General features: G+C 32.5%; 1 protein-coding gene across 11 annotated transcripts in view; it reads right to left on the reverse strand.

The window, feature by feature from the left end:
* Positions 1-1,286: 1,286 nt before the first annotated feature.
* Positions 1,287-25,366, reverse strand: part of CadN (neural cadherin) — a 291,717-nt gene continuing 267,637 nt past the window's right edge. For 6 of the 11 annotated variants that reach the window (XM_070106306.1, XM_036374376.2, XM_070106307.1 and 3 more), the window contains 4 exons: positions 24,579-24,820; positions 11,612-11,824; positions 10,577-10,747; positions 1,287-6,478 (listed from right to left, as the gene is read on the reverse strand). In XM_070106306.1, the coding sequence (XP_069962407.1) occupies positions 6,354-6,478; positions 10,577-10,747; positions 11,612-11,824; positions 24,579-24,820 (751 nt within the window). In that variant the 3' untranslated portion in view covers positions 1,287-6,353. Of the gene's footprint in view, positions 6,479-7,990; positions 8,028-10,576; positions 10,748-11,611; positions 11,825-17,389; positions 17,629-24,578; positions 24,821-25,366 lie in introns of all 11 variants that reach the window. The other 5 variants (XM_070106308.1, XM_070106304.1, XM_070106309.1 and 2 more) reach the window with 2 other exon arrangements.

Consider the following 25,366-nt stretch of genomic DNA (forward strand, 5'->3'; position numbering starts at 1 on the left):
CTTTAGCCATGTTCGCTTTTCTGTCCGTCCCTGTCTGTATATACGCGTGAAGATATTTTTTTAATTTTTTTTTTATTTCAAACATTTTTAAAACGTTACAAATGTTTGATAGCACTACAACTAGTTTTATAAAAAGCAGTTTAATTTTAAAAGCTTACAAAGATAACAAAGAAATTCGTAATTCCGGTTTTTATACCCTGAACAGAGAATATTAAGTTTGCTACGGAGCCCCTATAAAATATATGCATATATGATCAGCATGCTGAGCTGAGTTGATTTAGCCATGTCCGTGTGTTCGTCTGTCTGTATTTATGCAAACTAGTCCCTCAGTTTTTAAGCTATCGTTCTGAAATTTTGCACCTGTCCAATTCTCCCTAAGTAGCTGCTCATTTGTCGAAACGGATCAATATAGCATATAGTTGCCATGCAAATTGAACGATCGGAATAAAGTACTTCCATGGAAAACTTTTTTATTTGACGAGTTATCTTCACGAAATTAGGCACGAGTTATTGTTTAAGGCAACAATGTATTATCCCGCAGCAATTGTTCAGATCAGATCACTATTTCTTATAGCTGTCATACAAACTGAACGATCGGAATCAAGTTCTTGTAAGGAACTTTGTGTAGGTGAAGGGTAATATAGCTTCGGTGCAACCGAAGTTAAAGTTTTTTCTTGTTTTCGGCGTAAGCGACTAGAGAGGCATTTGTCTAAGCGAGATTTCTCGCTTTCTCATTCACATGTCAATTAAGTCTTTTGTAGTGGGCCTCTTTCTCAAATCTTATTTCTTCGACAATTATATTTACATTTAAGTCCCTATGAATATCAGCATTTCTGTGGTACCTAAACAATACTCCTTAGCACCTTTTCCCCTACCAAAGGGTAAAGGGTATTGTAGCCTTAGTGCAGTTAAAGTTAACGTTTTTTTTTGTTTTATTCTTGAACGACGCAAATTGTGAAATGTTAATAGCAAACTGAGAATTTCGTTGAGAAATACTTACCTTTCCTTCTTCTTTTCCTGTAAAAGAGAAGTCGCAGAAAAATATCAAACAATCTCTTGTAAAGGTATATGAAAAGAGTAACTTCAGCATTGTATAGATGTGTATACGCAAAAAGAATGTTTACCTTATTTTTGGTTTGTATTTTTATTTTGTTTGGTTGTGCCTTTTTTACTTGTGTTTTTGCTTTTTAGCACTGCGATTTTATGGCGTACTAAATAAAATAGCAGTGTTAACTGTTGAAGCCTGAGAAGCTGCCCAACTATACAAAAAATGACACTAAAATGTATATGATTTCCGATAATATTCAATTTTATTTTCAAAAGTCGTACAGCATGAATTGTGTGAATAATCGAGTTCAAACATAATAATAAGATCTCTTGTGTGAGTGTGTTAGATTGTAGGTAACAAATACGGCTTCCACAACTCTACGTTGACTCATGTTTAACAACTTGGCTGACTTAATTACATTGGTTATTGCTATTTTCACGATACATTGTACGTGTTGTTTTAAGTAAAAACATTCTAATACATATGTCTGCATGACTGGGAATGTTCTTGATAAAAAAGGTTTTTAAATTATTTGTATGATTTATTACATATTATGTCAGTTATGCTAAAATAACAAAAAAAAAAAACAATTGCTTATTAAATAAAAATATCTTGGTTTAAGTTCTGATTTTTATACTTGTATGTGTGCAAACGCAGTTAGGGTTAAATATTTTGTTAAATTTTTGTTTTTATAATAATATGTAGGTATATGGAATATATGTATGTGTTTGTTTGTATGTATGAATGTTCTATAACTTATCTACGTTAAAGTATATGTAAAATGTTTTGTGTATAAATATTTGTATTCAATATATTTATGTATGTATGTATATAAATCGTAAATTGCACTGGGTGTGGTTTAGCTGAAGCTAATTTTCTATATGTATATCTTATTTTTAAATTATGAAAATTAGACACTATACGAAATGGTTTTAATGGTAATTTACAAACGATTTGGTGATTATCAACAAAAATTACATGTAATTTTGTTAGAAAAAACGTATTTAGTAACATTAAAATTAATTCAAAATTTGTAAAAAACAAACATTGTGTATGCTAATTATTTTAAGTGAAACATATATTTTTACACTAAAATAAATGGCAAAAATAAGATGTAGCCTGAATTATAAAATGAATATATTCGGTTACGTATAAACTGAAAAGCAAGTAAAACTATCTATTTAAAATAATAATAAAAATTAATAATAATAATGATATATAAAATACAAGTTCATAAAAAATAACTAATATATTTATTAAACATAAATGTGAAACTTGATGAGTTTTCTTTGATGCCCTAAACCATGAAAATAAAAAAATAATAATTTTCAGCTAAAAAGAGTTATTTGGTTACAAAAAATATAAAATATTAGAAAAAATTATGATGTAATCTGGATTCTTGTATGCTTGCAGTTGAAACATATCAACTCTGCTTTTTGGTATTCGTTTCAATCCTCAGCATTTATAGCCTTTTAATAATTAGTTTTTAAAATTGAATTGTTACTTATTTAGTTTTACAGGCTTTTGTTCTTCTTTCGCCGAGTGTTTGCATTTCAACTGAAAATACTTTTACTTTTACGCACGATTTTAACTGTAATTTAATAAATTTTTTATACTACTTTATTTTTGTTGTTATTTTTTGTTTCTTTTCTTGTCTATTGTTATTTGTATTATTACCTTCGTTAGCATGGTGTTGTTGTTAAATGTGTTTGTCGTGCTATTTTTGAATTCACGAATAATCTCATTATATAAACGATTCTTTAATACATACATGGTATTTCGTTTCAACAGCATCGTTCTCATGTAGTTGAAATCGTTTAGTAAGATATTGTGATGCATTTTTTAATTAAGTGTACTTTAATTTCTAAATTTTGTCTCCTCATTTTTACTAAAATCTATTTAATTTACTTTAATTGTTAAACATATAAATACTGTTTTATATTTACTTTTCCTTGCTTACTTTATTTATTTATTCTTTGTTTTTGTTTTTGGTTTACGTGTGACCTATTTAAAACCATTAGTTTTTCATATTTGCTCCCTTATATATGTACTTGTGTGTAATTATATTCAAATACTATTTGCGTCAATTACGTCATAATACACTAGTGCCGAACACAAGCAAACAGCCCCTGTCTTGGCTGCTTGCGGATTTGCCGTCTATTATATGCTAAAACTATTTACAGTGTCTGCCAGTTTTGTGAAATCAATTTCAACACATTCATATGCACTTCCTTATTAATAGCATTCGTTTCTTTATATATAAATTTTAATTTACGTTTTCATCATATTCATTATTTATCCATTATTATTCATTACTTCAATTGCGCTAAGTTCACCTTAAGGTAATTTTTACGTTTACATTTTCATTGTTTTGCGTTAATTAGTTGGTTTTCACTTTTGCTTTTAATCATTTTCGTAATACAAGTTTGTCTAATTAAATGTTTCTCTGCTATGCGCATTTGTTTAATTCAGTTTGTGTTAGATATTTGTTAGTATGAAGGAGACTTTTAGTTTTTTTCTTGTTTTGCTATTATAATTCACCGCTCATATTTCTACTATCATTCAACATGTTTTCGATAGATTGTGCAGTTGTGATTGAGAGGGCAGCATAAGTTCAAAAACCATGATAAAGATGAATTAAAAAAAAAAAATACTTGTTTTAAATTTACCCATATGGGTCGGTTAATACCACCAATTACCAAGTCGCTACCCCCTCAGAGCACAAGCTTAGTTATCCAAACTTTGTTTCTACATTTTCTACGAATTTTGTTTTTGCTGTGTAAAAAAAGAAGTTTTTAATTTTTTTTTAATTTCACAAATGTATAGTTTTTTTCATTTATTTTTATTTTTTGTATATTTACTTATTCAAATAGTACAACTTTTCATCCCAGTGTTTATAATTAATTAAAGTTAAGTATGCATGTATGCGTGTTGTTCACTTTCACATATTTGATGGAACGAAAACAGTCTTTGGGTATTCATTTTACTTTAAATTTAAATTTTAATTCATTTTATGTTTTTGTTTATAATTATATTTAATTATACACTTTAATGATATAATTACGTCTACATAAAAAGTAAAGTAATAATTAAATAATTTTAATGCATACACACATTTTCATTTACGCTCAACATTAACTCATTTCGCCTAATTTGCTTTTTTTGTTGTAAACATACAGATAAATACATACATACACAACATGTATATATAAGAGTGTCTTTGAGTGTGTGTTTGTGGGTACATTTTGTGTCTTCTGGCCCGAAAGTGCTGTATGTGAAGATTTTAAAGCATAATTAATAACAAATCATCATACAAGAAAGTCTCTCAGTACAGTAGTCGTTAGAAAAGTTTAGCCGCCTTCAATTACCCTGTACGGTATTTACTATTTTTAAGTGCTGCTCTCTTGAAAAATTTAGTAGCGAAAATAATTCAATCCAAAACAGTTTTCGGACATATTTATGAGGTAAAACCTTATCTGACCATTCGTCCCGGTTTGAACGAGATAATCCGGATTTCGAGTTAAACGTAGAAATTAAAAAGTAAAAAAATTTTGTAATACGCTATTCTGTACGGTCTCTCGTGAAAGAGTTTACTAGTGAAAATCAGACAGAAGCGTAGTAACATCCTCAACAGGAACAAACACTATTGCATAAAGCCAGTATATATGTTGATATTATATCAGTTGTTTGTTCGATTCGCTATTCCCCTATCGAAAATTTTACTACTGAATACAATTTTCAAGCTTTCTCAAGCTAGCATAAATTACAACAAATTATGCCAATTTATGTGTTTTATACCAGTGGTTTTGTTTAAGTCACTATACTTAAAGGCTTGGCAGCAAAGAAACGATTTGGTGAATAAAATATCAAAACATTAAATACAGCTATATATAAAGGACTATTTGCTATAGTGGAATTAGTATAAAAACTTGAGTCAACTTAATGTCAAGTCTGCCTGAGAGGCTTTTGGTTGGTAGTATTCATTTTTCAGAGACAAGGAATAGAATTTAATTAAGTCTGATACTCAAGATTTGACTTCATTAGAAATTGAAAAGCTTGAACTTCACTCTCAGCAAACATAATGAAAGTTATGCAAAATTAATTCGTAGTATATACTTCTCGAGTGTGTCCATAGTTACTCTCAAAATATGGTTTTGGTCTAACGAAATATTTAATTTCTCTAAAATTGAGATATTTCAACAAGATTCAATTTCTTTATCAATGTACTCTCAACAATCACTTTCAAATATATAAATATACATACAATAACTTGTATATATGTTTTAACATCCATTGCAAAATTTAACTCAATTCCGGCCTATAACTGCTTGTCGTTGCGATGAATTGATCTTTTAGTTGTGATTTGTTGTTAAAAAATGCTATAACTACTAAATATGTATGCGTGCAACATTACTTATTTGACTATAGCAATTTCTTATACATATAACTTCCATTTCTTTTAGCTTCTACTTTTGAAGCGTTAAGGTTACAATTTGCAACTATTCTTGACTCCCCCGTGTTGCATAATTGCTTGCTCTGCACCCACGTACACTGTGTAACTTTTAATTAAATCTAAATTTTAAGTATACGCCTTAAATAGTTGTATTATAATAGTAATAAATAATATCAAAAAGGAAATGTACAGTACTTATAAAACTATGATGAGTATATTATGTTCATGTGTTATTTTTTCGTCTACTGTTTCCATATGTGTTTTGTATGTATGTATGTGTTATTTTCTTACCTCCTTACATTTAAATACTTTGGTTTCATTAACATTTATATTTCGTGCCCGCAAGTTTAATTTAACAGTTTAGTATTGCGACTTGGCTTGCCTGCCCCTTATGAAAGAACCTTGCTAGTCTGCAAATCTGTTTGCCTTTAGTTTACCTTCCCTAACTTTCTCTCTGCCTAAATTTAGCGTACAGTAGTAGTCTTATATAAAATTAGTATGGGGATGAGTATTTTTTTTACAAATGACATTTTTGTCGTCGCTAATTTAACTTTCCATAATTTGTTGGTTTTCGTTTCGCGAGCTCCATTCAATCACCTCTACATCAGATTTCTATTCTCACTTCTACAAGTATCTTTGGTTGCACTACACTATTTTATATTTAATTTAATTTAGTTTCCATTCAAATCTTTCCCTCATTATATATTTCTTCTTTGTCCTTATATTCGTTTTCGTTTACATTTGCATTTTCATCTTCATCATTATTTTTGTTTGGGTTTCCTTATTCTTATGTGTTTTTCGCTGCTTTTGCAGTACTTATAGAGCATTTTTCCGTTTTTGTCCTCTATGTTTTTACAATCCTAATTCGGGGTGTGCAGCTGCAGCGTTCACTTCATCGCCGTACATGTTGGCCAGTTTGCCGAAGCGTGGCCCCCACGAGCCCAAGTAATCATACTCGTGCGCCTCATCATCAGTGCCTGCAGTAAATAGTGGAAATAATGTAAAATAATTTATTAGCGGGTAGAGCAAGTGCAATTCTTTTTCAAGAAAATAATGCCCGGTAGAATACCTCGCGCAGAATCGTATACATATACTATTATATATAAAGGTATGTCTACTTGTATAAAGCAAACACTGACACCCAAAACAAATATATAGTTAACTTACAAAAAGAGTACATATTCTTAGCAATACATCTATTAGTATTCTTATATATACTTATATCCCAGACTACCTGAAGTGGTCGTATCGTTTTTTTGAAAGTTTCAGGACACTAAAGTCCGACCAGACGAAATAACAATTCGTAAGCGATAAAATTGGAAGACATACATATAAAGAAAAAACGCCTTATACACCGCTGCGTCAGAAAGCTCAGAAATGATTTAATTATGAGGTATGCTAATTTAATGGGTCCAGAATATTTTCCTTAAACTTTTACAACATCAAATGAAAAAAGTGTTGTATATCAAAAACATATATTATAATATAAATATATACTAAATTAACCATCATACATTCAGCAACTCTAAGTGAGTACTACTCCATTTAGATTAGATAACCCCATAATATGGTAAGAGGATTTCTTAAAGGGAAGCATCGCTGGTTTACGAATTTGTACATCCAGAAGGAAACATCGAAGACTCTATAAAGTACATATATATATATCTATAATATATAAATAATCAGCGTCAGCTGAGTCGATTTAGACATGTCCGATTGTCTGTTCGCCTATCTGTATATGGTATACGTCAAGTATACTCTCATTTCATGAGTTATCGATCTGAAAGTTGCGAGGGTCCGTTTCTCTCAAAGCAAAGATACAATCTCCGAAGAAATAGTTCAGATCGGACTACTATAACATATAGCTGCCATAAAAACTGACCGATCAAAATCAGAATAAAGCTTTTTTATACTATTTTATGCTATAACAAACGCACCTGTGAAAGGTAGTATACCTTTGGTGCTGCCGAAGTTAACGTTTCTTCATGTTTTTGTTACAAATCAAAAGTTTTTTTGTTACAAGTTCAATGGAAATTAGTTGTAATTTACAATGCCAAAGAAGTTAAACTGTGACGTAGTCGAGTTGTTTCAATTTCAATTCAACTAAGTCGACTAGATGTTTTTGGGAGCTAAGTGAGCTATGGCGTGAGCACTCCTGAACTAGTTAGCGTATATTACCGCTTAGATAGATTTTTCTGGCTAGGCAATCTAATAAAGAAATAATTTTCAGAAAAAATCCCACACTCGGCAATCCTCACCCCCTCCTTTTAATTAAAAGTATGGAAAAAATAATGATCTGTATATAGATATTTATTTTGATTTATTCTCCAACGAAAAATATCTAAATGTCCATTTTTTCAGCCTTGGTCTGTATACATACGTAAATAAAATAATCTGAATATAAAAAGTACAATATTTTTATAGTACATTAATTTTTGTATTTTTATTGTCATGTAGGTGGTTTTCTTAATAAATATCTGTTTGCTCACTTTTACACCCAATATTCAGCAGTATTGGAGCGCAGTCCTGTAATTTTAAAATGGAAAACATATTTTGAACATGAATTATGCAATGGATTGCCATATTAAATGAACTACATATGGACTAGCTAGCTAACGGCTTGTTAATACTTATTTAAATAGCTAGTTAAATTATACACCTTATATAATGATCTAGCTAATTGGTACCGTATCTGTTGAATAGTTCTTTGAAATTGTACCTGTTTACTACTGTGTATCAGAATAGTTTAGTATTTATATGTATCTGTATAGTTCAGGGCTTTAGCAATTGGTGTATTAGATGGTTGTATATTTGGCTAATCTAAATCAAGGTCTGCATTTAAGTTCATCTATAGTTTCAGATCCCATAGTATGTATATCACATATATTTCAAGAATATTTCATAAAGTTTATCTCTACTATGTAGCTATGCTAACTAATAATAATACTTCATAAATCCGTTTGAAGTGGAATCAATATTAATGAATTCAATTGATTTAAAATTTTGACACAACGTTTCCCAAACGCCTAAGTGTTTGGATCTACTCATCATATATTGAACAGAGGATACCGATTTTTGATTTGTTCATCCTTCGGATCAAAATCGTCTTGCATTTCGGTAAAATCAAGCTGAGTATTACAGTATTATTCGCCTTGGGTGTTATGAGTAATGTATGCATTATTGCAAGATATAAGAATTTAATAGCGCAGCGCATGCAAAGTTAAGTTATAATCACTTCTGCTACTAAAAACTCTTTTCTGGATCGATCGAAACATTTCCAACATTCAAGGTTATGAGACAAGTTATCAAGAAAGCCGGTGTCCCGTTCGCCGGGAGATCTTTTATCTTCAACTAGCAGATCTTCTTCATAAAAGGAATGCACTCAATTAAGCAGCAGTAGAAATGATGATTACATTGCATGATGATCGAATAAAGTATTGTTTCAAGAAATATTCTCCGAACAAACTGTAGAGTCATGATTGGTTACGTGAGCGAGGTATCCTTACTTCGAAAGAGAATGCGCCCATTACCCACATTCAAAGATAAGCCGTCACATATAAGATACATCATTATATTGCGGATTAAAGATCAAAAACAAATAATAAATAAGCGAAAAACTCTTTATTGTTTTTCATAATATTCTTCATTAAGATCTACCATTACAGTTTGGCATTAGTCAGAACCAATTGTCAAATCGCTGCTTTGCCGTGCTCTTAATTTATTTTTTAGGTACGAGAATAAAACTAATTCATTGGTGTCCGTCAGGACTATATGGTGGATGACTCATCAAATCGATGTTTTGAGTGCTTAAAAATGCAGTTGCTTCAGTCGATGTGTGAGAGCTCGCATTGTCGTCGTGTATAGTGATCCGTTTTTCTTGAAAGAAAACTGCCAAACGAATGGTTTTTACCACTTATAATTTACTGTTCTGCGTTGTTCTAATGGTGACATGATTGCGACATGTCCAGTTTTTCCAAAAAAACAGATTGTGGACGACCTTTACGAAATTCGTCTTGGGTCGTCACGACCTCGACTGATTTCACCATACCATCGATAAACACTGGTCTCTGATAGAGCTTCATCACCAAAAATTTAATTAAGTTCATCGATGCGGTGTTGCTGATTTAATCCACGTAAAAAGTTGTAAAAAATAATCGCGCGAAAATGTTCGCGATTTAGTTCCACTTTTTAGCCAAGATGAACATTTTAATAACTGTAAACAACACAAACAGCGCTCGTATGTCGAATCGTTCTGAGGGTTGCTAAATCTTAAATTATAATAGGCATCTTACGTTTAGGCAATGTTATGCAACAGAAGCAGCCAGTCAATTATCGAACAGACGTTTTGAATTCACCAGGTTCACGGGGAACTCCACCGCCCAAATTGAAATTGAAATTTGGTGTCCAATGGATTACTACATAAGTTTATGAGCCAAGACTTTACTAAAACGTGCTATAAAAAAAGTTAATATGAATTGTTGTATAACGAACAATTTGAACGGATTTTTCCTGTGATACTGCCTTTCAATATAGTAGTTCTATATGAGACTAGCGTTAACTATTCCAATAAGCGGCAGTCTCAGACATTGTGTATTCTATATTTATTTAGATATGGATTATGCTTAAAGGCATTAGAATCGATGCATGATGGTTACATTTGATAATTCTTTAGAAGGCTCGATATGTTCCTAATATATATTTATAATATCCAATTTACAGTTTTTTATTAACCATTCGATGTAAGTTGTAAACTCTTAAACGAATCTATATCGCTTCAAATTAAAAAAAAATTTTTGCTTGTATTTTTACCTACATAGGTATGTGTATATGTTTCACTGGCATTAATTTCTAATCTGATCTATTAGCTAATGAATTAAATAAGTTCTAATGGAGCGAATATTGGGTGCAAAAGCATAAAAGTGCTGCCTTATATATAAGAGTATATTGAAATATGTAAAAGTATATAGAAAACATAAATAAATATACACTAAACGATGTGAAATTACGAACTGTTGTAAGCATATTTATGTGTGTTTTTAGTTGTAATTTACTTAGTAATTCACTGAAGTACTCACCAGAGGCCAGCGAACTCAGCGAACCGGCTGTGCTGCCGCCACCTTCATAAGCGTAGTTGCGTAAGTCATCGAAAGGCGGTGCATTTGGGTCACCATCGGCACGCTTTTTGTGCTCCTCAATGAACATGCCCACGTTTGGCTCCTGGCCGGGCATTAGCGTCATCACCGGATCTGCAGCGTTGCGAACATAAAGAAAACGAGCAGGAAATGGAGCAATGGAAATAAAATTAGTACGAGTTTTAGATGAGTAAGAAAATTTTGTAAGCTAGCAGGCAACTCAGGAGAAGTTCGCCGGCATACTGTTATTCAACATATTTTAGCGCATTATTGGAAAAAATTTCTGTGTCACTACATTTTTTAGATTGTTCAGTGCTAGAGAGGGAACCGAGGGTGTCAGTGTTTGGCGCAGCTCCACAACGCAAAGCAAAACTGAAGTGCAAATTCATGTTGCTTACACTTTTAATGCTGTCACAAGCGTACTTGCATACAAAGATTATGGGTGGAAGACGGACGCACGCATTGTTTCGCCAAAATGGAAACTTGCAGAGTTTGCTTTAAGATTGTTGAAGATACTTTACTTGGCTACTTACGGTTGCAAAGTGATTATTAAACATTTGAAAATTGTAAATAGAAGTATAATCATAAGTAATTAGATTAAAATATGAAAGCATTGTGACTAGAATTTATCTCTGAAATTCAGCTAAAAATTTTTTATATTAATTTTATACATTATAAGAATTCTCTTTGCTAGGTTATGGGAAAAAAAATAATATTGTTAACATATTTTCTAGTATATTTTTTTAAAGTTTGAAATAAGCTTTAAGCCAAATAATTATTGTTTGCACATACTTGTGTATGTACAATAAATAACATATGTATGTGTGTTCAACAGTATTTGCACAAAAATGGCTAATAATCCATTACGCGAAGCCGCCCCAGCACAGCTAAGTAAACGCTCATTCATTTGCCATTTATGGATTAAAAATTACGATTTGCTAAAATAAACGGTAAATTATTACAGATATTTGTACTTACACATTATTGGCATTTTCATGGCCGCCAGCTCGGGTGGCATTGGCCCGCCGATTGGTATTTGTAGCGGTGTAATATCGAATGCAGTCATGTCGTCCTCGCCGCCACCCTCGTCATCATAGTTGATAATATTCTCTCGCACGTCATCATCCGGACCAGGGTATTTAATATGCGCCTCACGACGGCGATTATAAACAACGAACACAAGCACGAGAACTAAATGACGACAAAAGAGTGGTTGAGGAGCACACGGGTGTAACGATGGAAATGGATGTAGGGATGGGATATATGTATGTAAACATTAGTTTTTTCACACAACAGAAAGCTTAGTGCATAATTTTTATGCTTACATACATATGTATATATAAACAGGGTATATAATGCATACATATTTGTGGAATTAATAATTTTCAAATGCAATATTTAGCGTTTCGCGGCTATAAGCGGCAGCACTTATCGCGCCATTAAGATTACACAACGAACCAATGTTGTTTATATGCTGCCGTTAGTTTTAAAATTGTCTGTACGCAATGGAAATTCATGTGTTGTTACAACAACGCCACCGCCACAGCAAGTAGGTACTTGTAAACTTAAAATGAATAATTTTATATACAATAATTATGAACATATTACTACTTGTTACTACCGACTACTTTTAAATACACATGCATTACTACGCTTTAATGGTTGTAGAGAGTGTGTGTGTGTGCAACATAGTTGTGTTAAATAATATCGCTGCATAATAGATATAAACAAATATATTAGTCAGCAAAAATATGATAAAATAATAAAACTCATAAATGCATACACGCAACCGCACACACTCACACAAATGCTTACAATAATATACATAAGTTAAATATGCTTGCACAGCACACGCAATACCTATATATGTACATACATACAGTGTTGGAAAAAATAATAGGGACATCACCTTTATTCCCATATTTTTTAGCACAGATTTGCATTCACAACTCGTGTCACAGTATTGAAGTTAACTGTAAATTAAAACCATCAAACAGTACTTAAATTAAACACCCAATAGTGCAATAGTCTTTGCATTGCAACAGAAAATTATAATTTTAAGTGCGCGTGCTGCGTATGAGCTGGAAAAAATAATAGGGACAAATTTAGTTATTTATTAATTTGCACAGAAAAATAGTAAAGATCGCAACGAAATTTTCTGAAATTAAGAGCTTATTTATTGTTTTGTTGAAATTAACTGTATTACATAACAAGTAAATATTATTATACAATATAAATAAAATGCGGGGCGGCAAATATTTTACGGGACAAAATATTCTTGAAATAGCGAACATAATGGAATGCTCAAAAATATGGTATTTAATGCATTCAAAACATGCGTAAAAAGTGAAAAAAGAGGACGGAAACGCAAAACAATGGCAAAGTTTGACCATTTGCTGGTAATGCAATTAAAAAATTATTAATTTTTATCGCCTGACGCACAGACTTCGGGAAGCTGGTCTAACTGGAAGAAATGCAAGAAAAGTTCCGTTTTTAAGCAAACACAATGTAAAAAAGTGAAATTGCATTTGCTCAGAGGCAAATGCTTCGTGAAAATTGAAATTACGTCCTGTGGACGGATGAAACGAAAGTTAATTTATTTGGATCCGATGGCAAAACTTTTGTACAACGACCTCAAAATGCGGAATTCGACCCCAAAAATACACAAAAAAAAAAATTAAACACGGAGTCAGATCAATAATGTTATAGTTATGCTTTTCGGCGGCTGAAGTTTGGCCAATTTATTGGATACAAGAAAAATGTGCTCAACAGCTTATCTCAACCCTTTAGAACACTGATGGGGAGTACTGAAGAAATCAGTCGGTGGATATAAATGGAAAAATAAGCACGAATTATGGAGGTAAGTCCAAGAAGCATGGTATTCAATACCGGTCACAACTTGCATTAACCTCGTCAGCTCCATTCCGCGAAGATGTCAGGAGGTGGTTAAAATGAAAGAAGCATCAACAAAATATTAGATTTGAATGGAAGATAGGTAATAAATAATTAAATTAAATAACACAATAAAAAATTAATTAATGTTTGTCTCTATTTTTATTTCCAAGCTGAAATACAAAGTGGATCCGTTTTCACTTTGTGAGCTCAAATAAACCTTAAATAACTACTCAAATGCTAATTAATTATCTAACTGAACGATAATGTTTGAATTATTTTATTGTAAATCGTTTAATTTAAACATATAATTGAAAATTTTAAACATATCTATATGTCCCTATTATTTTTTCCAACACTGCATGTACATAAGTGTTATACAACACGCAACGCTCATTCGTAAAAAGACTAACTGCAGCTTCCATAACTTAACCAAATTTACCGCGAACAAATACTGGAAAAAATAAATATAAATTTCTATGTGGCATGGTACCAAGTAAGTGTGTGTGTATTGGTAAATTACAAAATTGTGCACCCTCCCATGCACATACACGTACATATGTGCATAAAAATGAAATGCAACGGTTTTGTTGTACGGGCGCGCTAACACGCTGTCAGCCACACGCGCAACATTAATTACTTGCAACAAGCACGTATAGAACTCAAAGTTGTTTACACATACATACTCATATGTATGTGTGTGTGTATCTAAGCCAGCACGCTTCAGCGGGGGTTTGCCTCGCTTACTATGAACGGTACCGTTACAAAATGCGCTTACAACAAGCAATGAATTAAACTAACAATGTTGCAGTATCATTGTTGCACGTTAGTGCGCAAAGTGCGCAAAACAGCCCCTGCTGCAAATTCGTAAGTGGCAGTGCAGCATTTCATTTATAATTTCACAGCACTCTTAAGCGCTTTGCCACTTTGAAATTTTAATATTTCAACTCGAAAACATTTCATTGCGAAACCACAAAGTACTCGTATGTGAAAATGAAGATATAAAATATATTTTATATTATATTTTCCATTGATACTCACAGTGTACTTACCTACAATGCGAGCATGCGTTTACATGAGTAGTAATTAATATTCGTTTTATTTCTATCATATGTATGTTTTCTCAAATTATATAGAGACGCACAGCTACTTAATCAATCTGTCAGTGCAGCTTCAAGGCTTCAGCAGACCGGTGCACATATGTATACTATTTATATTATTATTATTTCAATTTTAACATAATTCTGTGTGTTTCGAGAAATGAGGACTAAGCTGAGTTGAGTTATGGCTTTGCTTTCTACTGCTGATGCTTGACGTGCTTTTAAGAAGCTTTTAAAATGTGTTACTCTGAGCGTATTTGTGGTCTGCTAATAAAATAGTAGTCATGGCTTACTACAATACTTTCCACTATGAGGACCAACCATAACGGTTATGTATAGCTGCTCGAGCTTAACCGAAATCCCAAGAGCTTTCAAAAGATATCTACTATAAACGAGGAAGCTAATTAATAACTGTATTCGATAAATAAAGTTGTCGAGTTGGAGTGGTATGGCCTCTATCGTCAATGTTACCGAGTTTAGTTTTGTATATTTTAGACCACATCTACTATTGTAAATGGTTCAAATTACAAGATATTAACGAATATGAAAATACAAATGTATTTTTTTTTTTTTTTTTAAGACTTGGACTTATATCCAATTATAATTGTTTATAGAAATCAAAACTAAAAAGCTCTGACGGGTTAAAACATAATCTGTACTATCGTTTTTTAATATCTTTTTACAACCTAAAAACCTCTGTAGTGTGCACTCTGCATCTAAAAGATAGCACTCAACTTTATTTTTGAGTAGTTCTTCTCAGTTCCGAGATGTTCGACCTGGCTCAAGCTTACACATTTTGCGCTGTGAGGATTCACAATTACGCTGGACTGTAAACTTTGAAATCTTTGCCACCAGCAATATTGAGTGCTATTTATGCACACTCATTAAAGTCTAAGAATCATGTACTTACTGTTGTAGTGCAACAGTTATAAAACCTCATGAGTGTAGAAGAGAATTAATTAAAATTAATTGAAACTGCAATAAAAGAGCAGAGGAAAGGTGCATGATATTTTTAACTTTTCAACCCAGAGCTGATCGCATTTAATGCATACATAATTCCCACAGTGAAATTAACCATTTGCAGAACGAGTTACAACTAGTACGAAACTCAGGCTTAGAAGTCAGCTGATTGTCACTTTCACATGTTGCCGAGATGACAGTTCTTTAACGGATATAAATCCGGTTTCGTAGACTCGACTCTCATGGGAACGAATAAGTGGTATATTTTTAAGCATAATTCTGAACAACTTTACCCAAGAAACTATGGGTCTACCGGTTTTGAGGCTCCTCGGTAATTTTTTTGCTTGTCTTTTGAACAGGTCTTCCGTGTTTTCATTAACAAAAATACTGCTTCGTCGATGATGATGTTTTATAGAATGTAACCTTCAGATTTCGGCAAAAAAAAAAGCGAATACACATCAGACAGCCCTGCATCGAATTATGGGTAAAAATAATAAATTTATATATACTCGGTTGAAAATATAATCCATCTTGAAAAATCTTATTAAAGCTCTAACTATTACTGTACTTAATGGTATAAAGGCATTGCATTGAAGCCAATTATAATTTCATAAAACATTTTATAACTGGTGTAGATCTAAACCTTATCGGACCAGTACACTTTCAGTGCAAATATACTGTGTTATGTATATCTACATATGTATATTCATACATTAATAACAGTGTAAATTACAGCGAACACTTCAGAGTCAAGAGCCTGAAAGTTATACGGTTCAATGAAAGTGCTCATCACTCGAATGGCATGTATAAAATTTTAATTTTCAATTCACCGGTTGCCCAATGGCCACTCATTGGCTGCGCTGGGTATTTGTGTTAATGAGTTGTAAGTATAGGAAAAAAGGTTTTACGATAATGGCATAATTTTCGATGAATTATACCATTTTTGTTCTTTAATATGACATTTAATTCTATAGTGGAAGTTTTTTAATGTTAACATTTTAAGCATTTTATAAACAAGAGATGTTGTTCAAAATTTAATACATAGCTCTTTTAAATAGACCTTCAGCTGTAGACAACAATTTGCAAAGCCCCTTAAGCCCCAGCGATTGCAGTTTTGAGGCTTAAATTGTAAAAATTCTTGTATTTGTGTATAGGTAGTCGGTTATGGTCTATAACAACTTTATGTGTTTTTTGGCCGGCAAAACATGGTCTTGTTACGCACGGTGCTTGATTAAAAATTATTTTTACACAATTCTATGTAATTGTATTTGAATACGCATATTGGATTTCGTCGTGGCTTTGTGTTGGTTAATGGTCGTGTATTATAATATTGTGGTTATGCGGTTGAACGCTTTCATTTAATGCGCATTGTGGCTAAGTTCTGTTGCTGTACAATTGTGAGTATAAAGTTAGTATAATATAAAATGTATATATTTACAAAATAAAATGTAAATATTAGACAGTAGTGGTTTCAGTGTACATTTTTGTATTATTAAATATTTAAATTTAAAATAATAAATTATAATTTTTTATACACTTAACAAAGGACAATTTTATTAATTATAATATTATATATTCTCTGACGTATTATATTAAATAGGAAAGTGCACAAAAAACTACAAGTGCTCCCCAACATATTATTATATAAATAAATACTTATATGTAATTCTAAATAATTCAAAACATTCACGCAAATTTCTGATAGTTGTACACACTCGTCTTACCTCTTGAACTTTCAACGCTTTACGATATGCATTATAAATGTGTGTATTTTACTATCTTTTTGTTTCTCTTTTTTACTTACGAATTAGTGTACTAGTGCAGAGTACTAGTGCTATTATGAAATCACGTGATGGCGTTAACACACCGGACGCCAGTAATTCCAGTTCGCAATTCATGCCGGTGAAGCCCATCGGACAGTGACACTCATATTTCTTTGGTGGATTGTGATCGCGACAACGGCCACCATTCCGGCACGGAAATTGCAAACACTCATTGTCGTTGACACATTGACTGCCCGAAATTTTGTAACCAGCCGGACACCTAGGTTTATATATTGTTGGTTTTGTTGTTGGTTTGGAGAGGATAACATGAAGGAGAAAATTTTTGTAATTCTTTGTTTGTGTGTAAATTTGTTAACGTGTATGTATGTTTTGTATAAATATATCTACTATTTTTAATATATATGCTATGTGTATGTATGTACTTGCTTGGCAGCATGTGCGTAAGATGTGTGTATGCGTGTGTGTTAAAAACCATAGAAAAAATTAATTAGAAGTTTATGGAGAGATGAACGCGTTAGAGTGCTACTGACTGCAAAAGGAGGTTTTTGCATTTTATTGCGGCTACGGCATAGCTTTTTTATGTATATTGTGATTTGCTATAGAAATTACTTTGATATTTAAAACATACATATCTATTTATGCAATTTAATTTACAGCAATGTAGAAAGTCAATAATTCAATATATTAGTGAGTTTTGAACAGACTATAAAAAGTTAAAGACATATGCTATATAGTACTCATTTATTCTTTGGCTCATTGAATATATTTATTATATTTTCATTGAATATATATTTTTTTTAATTTTATTGTTATTGAATAACTTCAGATTTTTAGTAATTCTCAAAAATATTCAGGGAGTGTAATTCTACTTCACACGGCCGAACATAGTATAGAGAACAGTAAGAGTATTGTGATTATCAGGAGTGATGTAGAAACTGATAATTGTCGGAAACAGAATCGAAACCGAAAAAAAATGTAGGAGGTGTCATGAATTCAGATAGTATTGGTTTGTTGTTCCAAACAGAAATTGTATCGGTTTTGGGTCTCACGGTAACTAATTTATCGGTTTTGTTATCAGAAACAAAGCAAGAAGATAGTAGAAGCTGACAGATTTGAAATGTAAGTTGAGAAATTAATTAATTTTATTGTTAAGAATTAACGTATCTTTATTTCTATAGAGGAAAGTATAAGAATATAAAATAAATTCCATATTTGTTGAGCTTATGGAAAAAATGCAGATATTTTAAGAGGATATGACAAATGCTTCTTTATTCAGGAAATAATATAATATAAATCTGTAAAGTAAGCAAGTAAATACGTACAAGCATACAAATAATTGCAAGCTAAATTTCACTTACGATTCCCCTCGGACATCAAGTGGACTACCGTGATCTCTTAAAATCTTTCTTTTAATATTTTTGTTGCTTTCTTTCTTTAATATAATAAAAGATGAAATTGCGGAACTCATTGTAAACTTTAATAGAATTGCTTACAAATTTATTCATTTTAAAGTTTTGCTACATTAGCAGACAGCTGATTTGATTGAATATTGGTTTTGCGTATATCGAAAAGACGAAAATCCAATCAGATTCTGTGACACCATTGTAAATCAGAACTGGTTTGTAATTTTGACAACCAAACCAATCTGTCTTGGATTTCACAACACCCCTGCCACCATGCTAAAAATTGCATGCAAACATAATAACAAAGTTAGCGAGTTGATTTTAATCCAAGAAAAACCAGTCTCCTTATGGAATACTATTTTAGTTGGTAATATATTATATCTTCACGAAATTTGGCATAGATTATTGACCAATGCAAAAGTACAATCTTCGAAGAAATTGTTCAGATCGGACCACTTATATACTATACTATATGCTATAGTTTCCAAACAAACTGACCGATTCAAATCCAGTTATTATATGGAATATTTCAAATTTGTGAAAAGTATTATGTGCTTTTTTCGGTGTCGCCAGCTCTTAAAAACTGTTCGATTCCCTACTCTTTAACGTTAGGCGACTTGAAGTTAGGTTATATAAGCGTAAGAGTGCTCTAAGTTTTCAAATGTTGGTTTCGGCTTGAAATTCTATGTTTTATACGAACAATTTTTGGCAAGCAGTCGCTTTGTTTAGCATTTGAAATGGTTCGTTTTCGACATTCAACTATTTAAGTGGGCCTAAATTTTATATATATATATATGTACATATGTAGTAAATAAATACACCCAAACTTCTGCATCTTTTACTTGCCCATCAGTAAAGTGTCTACTACTTTCAGAAAACCTTCCTTAACTTTATTGTCACATATGTATGTGGTACAAATGCACGTCAATATGTATAATTATTTAAATAGTAAGGTCCATATACGAGGCATGTGAGGGGCTGTAAAAACTTCGCTGCTGCTGCGTTACAATGCTCCCTGGGGTGCGGTTGTAAATAACGGGAACTTAATAGTTTATTTTAGGAAAACTGAGAAAAAAGATATATGTATGTACATATATAAAAACTAAAACTTTTACTTTATTTCCTATCAACCATAACTGACCAAAACTATGCGTGAATTTTCTTAGAGCTCAAGCTTTCCGTTTCCACGCTAGACTGCGCGCTTCTGTTTGGTTGAACACATACCTATGCACATTTTTGGCACCATATTTTATGCCAACCATACTTTATGCGCTTATTTTATAAAATTTTTTTCATTTATTTTCGCGCCAAAGCTACCAAATTTTTTATATAGATGATTCCATATTTTTGTGCGAGAAAACATTTCAAAAAGTTTAGCTACAAATTCTCTCTCCTAGCAGCGTTCGTATTTTCTACTTTATTTACAGTTGCCAGTAAAACGATTCGCATCTATTTTATTTAAGTAGAAACTGATATTTTTTTCCCAGCACCGAAAAAGTCTTAAGCGCAGAATGGAACTTTGAAAAGACGCAGCGAAAAATTGATACACACGTTGCTACCACACAACAACGGCAATGGAAAGTATTGTAAAGCAGACTCAGTATGCGCCACACACAGTAGATAAACACATTGAAAAACGCACAGCTTCTGAAACGGCGCATAAGCAACTGGCAGCGAGAAATCACAGTGTGTGAGCTGGTGACTCCTTTGGCAGCGCATTCTTCGCTTGCAACTGACAGACCGGCTTTAGTGATGGTACGGCGTGTCGTATGCAGTGCATTTGTTCGCTTTACGTAGAATTTCATGGCGCTTTAAGCAACAGCAGCCGAATTGTTTGTCTGATAGACGAAGCTATTTGGCTACCTGAAACTCGCAGGCATACACTTGCCACATGCACAGTCGTACACACTCGTGTGTCGCAAAAGTTGACTAAAAGTGAATTTGCGCGCTTATTGGTGCGATATCAGCGCTCAAGTACAGATTTGCAAAAGCATTCAATTCATATGTACATACATACCATATGTATGTGTGTGGATATGGGAAAACATGACAACACCATAAATTATTCAAAATGCTGCAACATTCTGTGAGATATGGATATTTTGTTGTGGAAATATTTCCGTATAAATATTTTCTAAATGCTACTATGCACATATACTCATACACATTATCGATAGTGAATAGATACGCGAATTGGAAGCAAATGTGGGTGTGTACAAAAGCCTGCGAAAGTTCGTACGATTGTGCATACTTAAAGAGGAGATTTGAAGAAAGCGATTGGTCGTATTATTCGCCTACTGCGAAGTGTGTAAGGCGCTCACTTGGGAGTTTTACGCTGAAAGAAAGTTCTTTGCTGCTGCTTTGATGGGGGAATTAGAAAAGTTGAATTTATTTTCACATCAAAAGCACCAGTTGCGGCAAAGTACTTTAGCGCTTACGCAGTAGTGGCGCGACAGTGCTTTTTTAATGTACGAAAAATGTCTGAAAAGCACTGACTCCATATGATATACTAGAAATGTTGGCATTAAATAATTTAAAAAGAACGTTTTTGGCAAATAAAAATATTCAGTTCTGAATGGTGCCTTCCCTGGTAACGTAACTTAGTTTTTCAAAACACAGTCAGTTGTTCAGGTTTAAGAGAAGGAGAGTCCAACTCTGTATTTGTGGTCTTTACTATACTAGCCTCTATTCAGCCATATACTATGTGTCGCCATAAGTTTTGTTACAAGTTCAGCGATGGAGAAGATTTTATTCAAAATGGTCACCATTTGCTTGCACACAAGCCCTCAAACATTCGTCCACTGATCAATGCCAGCAAGTCCAGTTTCAATTATTTCAAATATATTTTGAGACTCGCCAAACTTCTGTGGAGTATTCGACAGGCCATGTTTTCCAACTCTGACCACAAACTGCAGTCATTGGTTTCAAATCTGGACTTCCAAGTGGCCAATCATCTGCAGCTATGAAATCAGGAATATTGCTTTTAAGCCAATGATGGAGAATCTTGCTGATAGATCCGAATGTCAGGACGACCACTCCTTTTGCTGTCATCAATTGTAAGCGTTTGGGAAAAACGATCAATAGTGTGGTAAACCAACATTCACGGAATATTATTTAAGTTTTTTTAGATGCTCACAAATTTCACTTGTGCATTTGCCAAACCTATTTAAAGCTATCAACGCAATATGATTTTCTTTAGCACCCCACTCCGTTGTTAATAAGCGAAAGCAAACGCTGAACTGGTAAATATAAAAGTAGATTATTTACAAGTTATAATACAAAATAACGGCATTTTTTCTGCGAATTTGTCCTCACTATATAAACTTTGAAAACTTTGTAACAAAATTTATGGCAATACTAAGTATTATACTACAACAGTCCCGTTACATTTTTGGGAACATTGGACAAACAAAACCTTGACCTAACTTGAATATCATTTAGTCAAATAGGCAGTTTCGCAGTTGTCTTTTCAAAATTGTTCTATATCTATTAGAGATACAGACTAATTTTGATTTACGCATGGCAAGTAGCTATTGATCATAGACCACCGTCACTTGTTATAGTGTACCGAAATGCCAAATCAAGTTATCTATATTATTTTTGACCATTGGAGTATGAATTCGGTGAATATTTTTAAGGAAAGTCAATAAATATTTTTTTGCCATTTTACGAATATGAAATATTACTTTTCTAAAATGATTTTCAAAAAAATAACTTTTCTTTACTAAAGAAAACCCTTAACCCATTTCCTAAATTAAATGTTCTTACTTTTTATAATAATTTGAAGAATTTATGCATTTAATGCACACGACTCTGGTAATTTTATGACCAATGTGCAAATTAATTTAAATGCGTTGTTATGGTCAATTATTGGTTGTTATTTATTTACGTTTTATTTTACGAATACTTTTATTGCAATGCTAATAAAAAAATGGAACCTTAGAGATATCGTCTCAGTTTGCAAGAATTCAGTTCAGTTCAGTTGCCATACGAAATGCAAAATACTATAGTAACTACGACTACTAGACCCACTATCGTCGGTTGCATTACATAATAGAGGTACAATTTTTTTTTCATTTCCAACTGGTTTTTATGTGGGTTGGCGCCATAGAAATATTATAAATATTTAAATATTACATAATTACCTGCGCTAATAATTGTCGCTACAATTTTTTACGCCGTCAATTATGTATTTAAATTTACGCTACATTTTTTACTAATAAAAATGCATTAAACCATTATAGACACAAGGGGCAAACAACAGTTGTTGCTGCTGTGAAATTTTTTAATATCAAAAGCCGAGCAAATACCTTTACATTCCGTTCTACGGAAGTTTTATATCATTGCAAAAAATGTACAGCTAACACACAAGCTCCACAAAAACTAATAATTTCACACAATTTTTCTGTACTGTAAATATGTATGTATATACGCATGTGGCACGCCATGCATTGCTTCCAACGTTTACCATAGAGAAGAGATGACTGTGGATGTCGTACTAAATGGGCACAAAGAAAAAATAATACACAACGAACACTGACTTTTTATATCTAAATACCTATACATGTGTATGTATGTGTATGCATACATATTACGGTGCAATAATGAGATGAGCGAAAAAAGTGGCAAGCATTGAGGCATGTTAAATAATGCGTACTCACAATTCAAATATCACACCTTTATAGTAAGCGGTATATTTGTGTTATTTTATGAATATAATATGGTTAATGGAAAGTGTAAATATTTAAATAAAAAGCCTAAAAAATTGTCGTATTATGTAAATATTAAGTGGCGCGAATTTGTGGCATGTAAATATGATAAGGTGCAAATGCGACAATATTGTGACACACAAGTAAACACAGTACAATATATTTGCGCTAAATGTGGCGAATGAGACTAAAAAGTTTTCATATGTCAGTGTGTAAGCTTCTATGTACTATACACACGTACATACATATGTATGTGTGCGAAAGTGCGCTAAACGCTTGATAAAATAGCATGCAAGGTACAAAATGGCTAAGGAGGTAGGGATTCGAAATGAATGAAAGGCGCATGAGATAAGAACAAAATGGAAACTTTATATGTATGTATGTATGTAAAGTGACTGAAGCGCAAAATGAGCAGTGTTGTTACTTATGACGATGTGATTTGATATGCTTGGAATGAGGCAGGTCGAAGGGAAATGCGATTTTTATACATATGTATATATGTAAATCTAACTTTGCTAACATTTATACAAGTAAACATATAAAGATATATATAGATGTATGTATATATAAATGATGATGTTTGGGTCCAATATATTTCTTTTACATTAGCACCAACACCAACAGAGCATTTCCACCAACGCTACAAATCGGGCAATTACATAGATGAAGAAAAAGTATATATATGTATATATATTAATTATTCTGAATGTTGAATGCTAACAGAATATAAAATTGAATATGTATGTATGGTGAATAAAACAAAAGTAATATGTCTTTCGGATGTGAATATTAAGGCAATACATTAATGCTTTTAGCCTAAATATATGTAAATATAAGTATCTATGATTTAATATTGCAAAAATCAAAACTGAATATGCGAATAAAAAATTGTTATTACTGCGAGCAGTAGGCGTTGTTGCAAGCAGCTTGCGAGTTGCTGCACAAATCGATAGTTTTATGTTTATTTTTTTGATTTTTGTCGTTATTGCCTTGACGACGCTTGTTTTGCATTTGCTATTATTATTCTCTACTTCTATGCTTTTTACTGTCATAATCTTCAACGCTCTTAATTTTTTTTCTACACATTGAATGCTCACTCAGTATGACCAGCAGGCAAACCAATATGGCTGCCAGTGCGCCCATGCTCAACTTCAGCGTTTGCCCCTCTTGCACCAATTCGCAATTCTCGCCCCAAAAGCCATCCGGACAGATGCAACGGTAACGCAGACGTGGGTCCAAATTGATGCAAGTGGCACCATTCAGACATGGCAAGTCCAGACATTCGTTGCGATCCATGCAGCCTTTGGCGTCTGGCGACATGACGCGTCCTTCACCGCAACTACAAGGCGTTGTTGTGCATTGCAATGTCGAAGATTTTGTTGTTGTTTTTTTTTGTTTTATGAAACGGTTGTTTTATTAAATTATTTACGTGCAGCGTATGAATATTTTATTTATTTTTTTGTTTGCGTTGATGACGATGGTGGCAGTTGTGGTGGTGGTGGTGAAAAAGATATACATACATACGATTTATTTATAATTATGTTATATTAGGTGAAAGTTATATGCAAAGGCTTATACTTATTATAAGGATTTTAGAATTTTGCAAAAAGTTGATGTGAAAATCATGAATTTTATGGATTTTTGCTTATAAGCGATATGTGTGTGTGTAAATGATTAACGTTCATCAATGAATATACAAATGGTTATGTGTTGGATTCAGATGAAAATTCAAACACTTGAACTTGAGTATTTGTAGTAATTTAGATTACAAGCAGTGGTTGTACTTTGTTGGGCGAAGTAACTTCCCTGCAAGCTAACTATCGGTTAATTACCCAATAGCGCTACAAGATATTTCTGTTAAAGTTTCTATGATTTTCTTAAGTTT

Source organism: Bactrocera oleae, chromosome 3, assembly GCF_042242935.1.
Source record: "Bactrocera oleae isolate idBacOlea1 chromosome 3, idBacOlea1, whole genome shotgun sequence".
Lineage (NCBI taxonomy): Eukaryota > Metazoa > Arthropoda > Insecta > Diptera > Tephritidae > Bactrocera > Bactrocera oleae.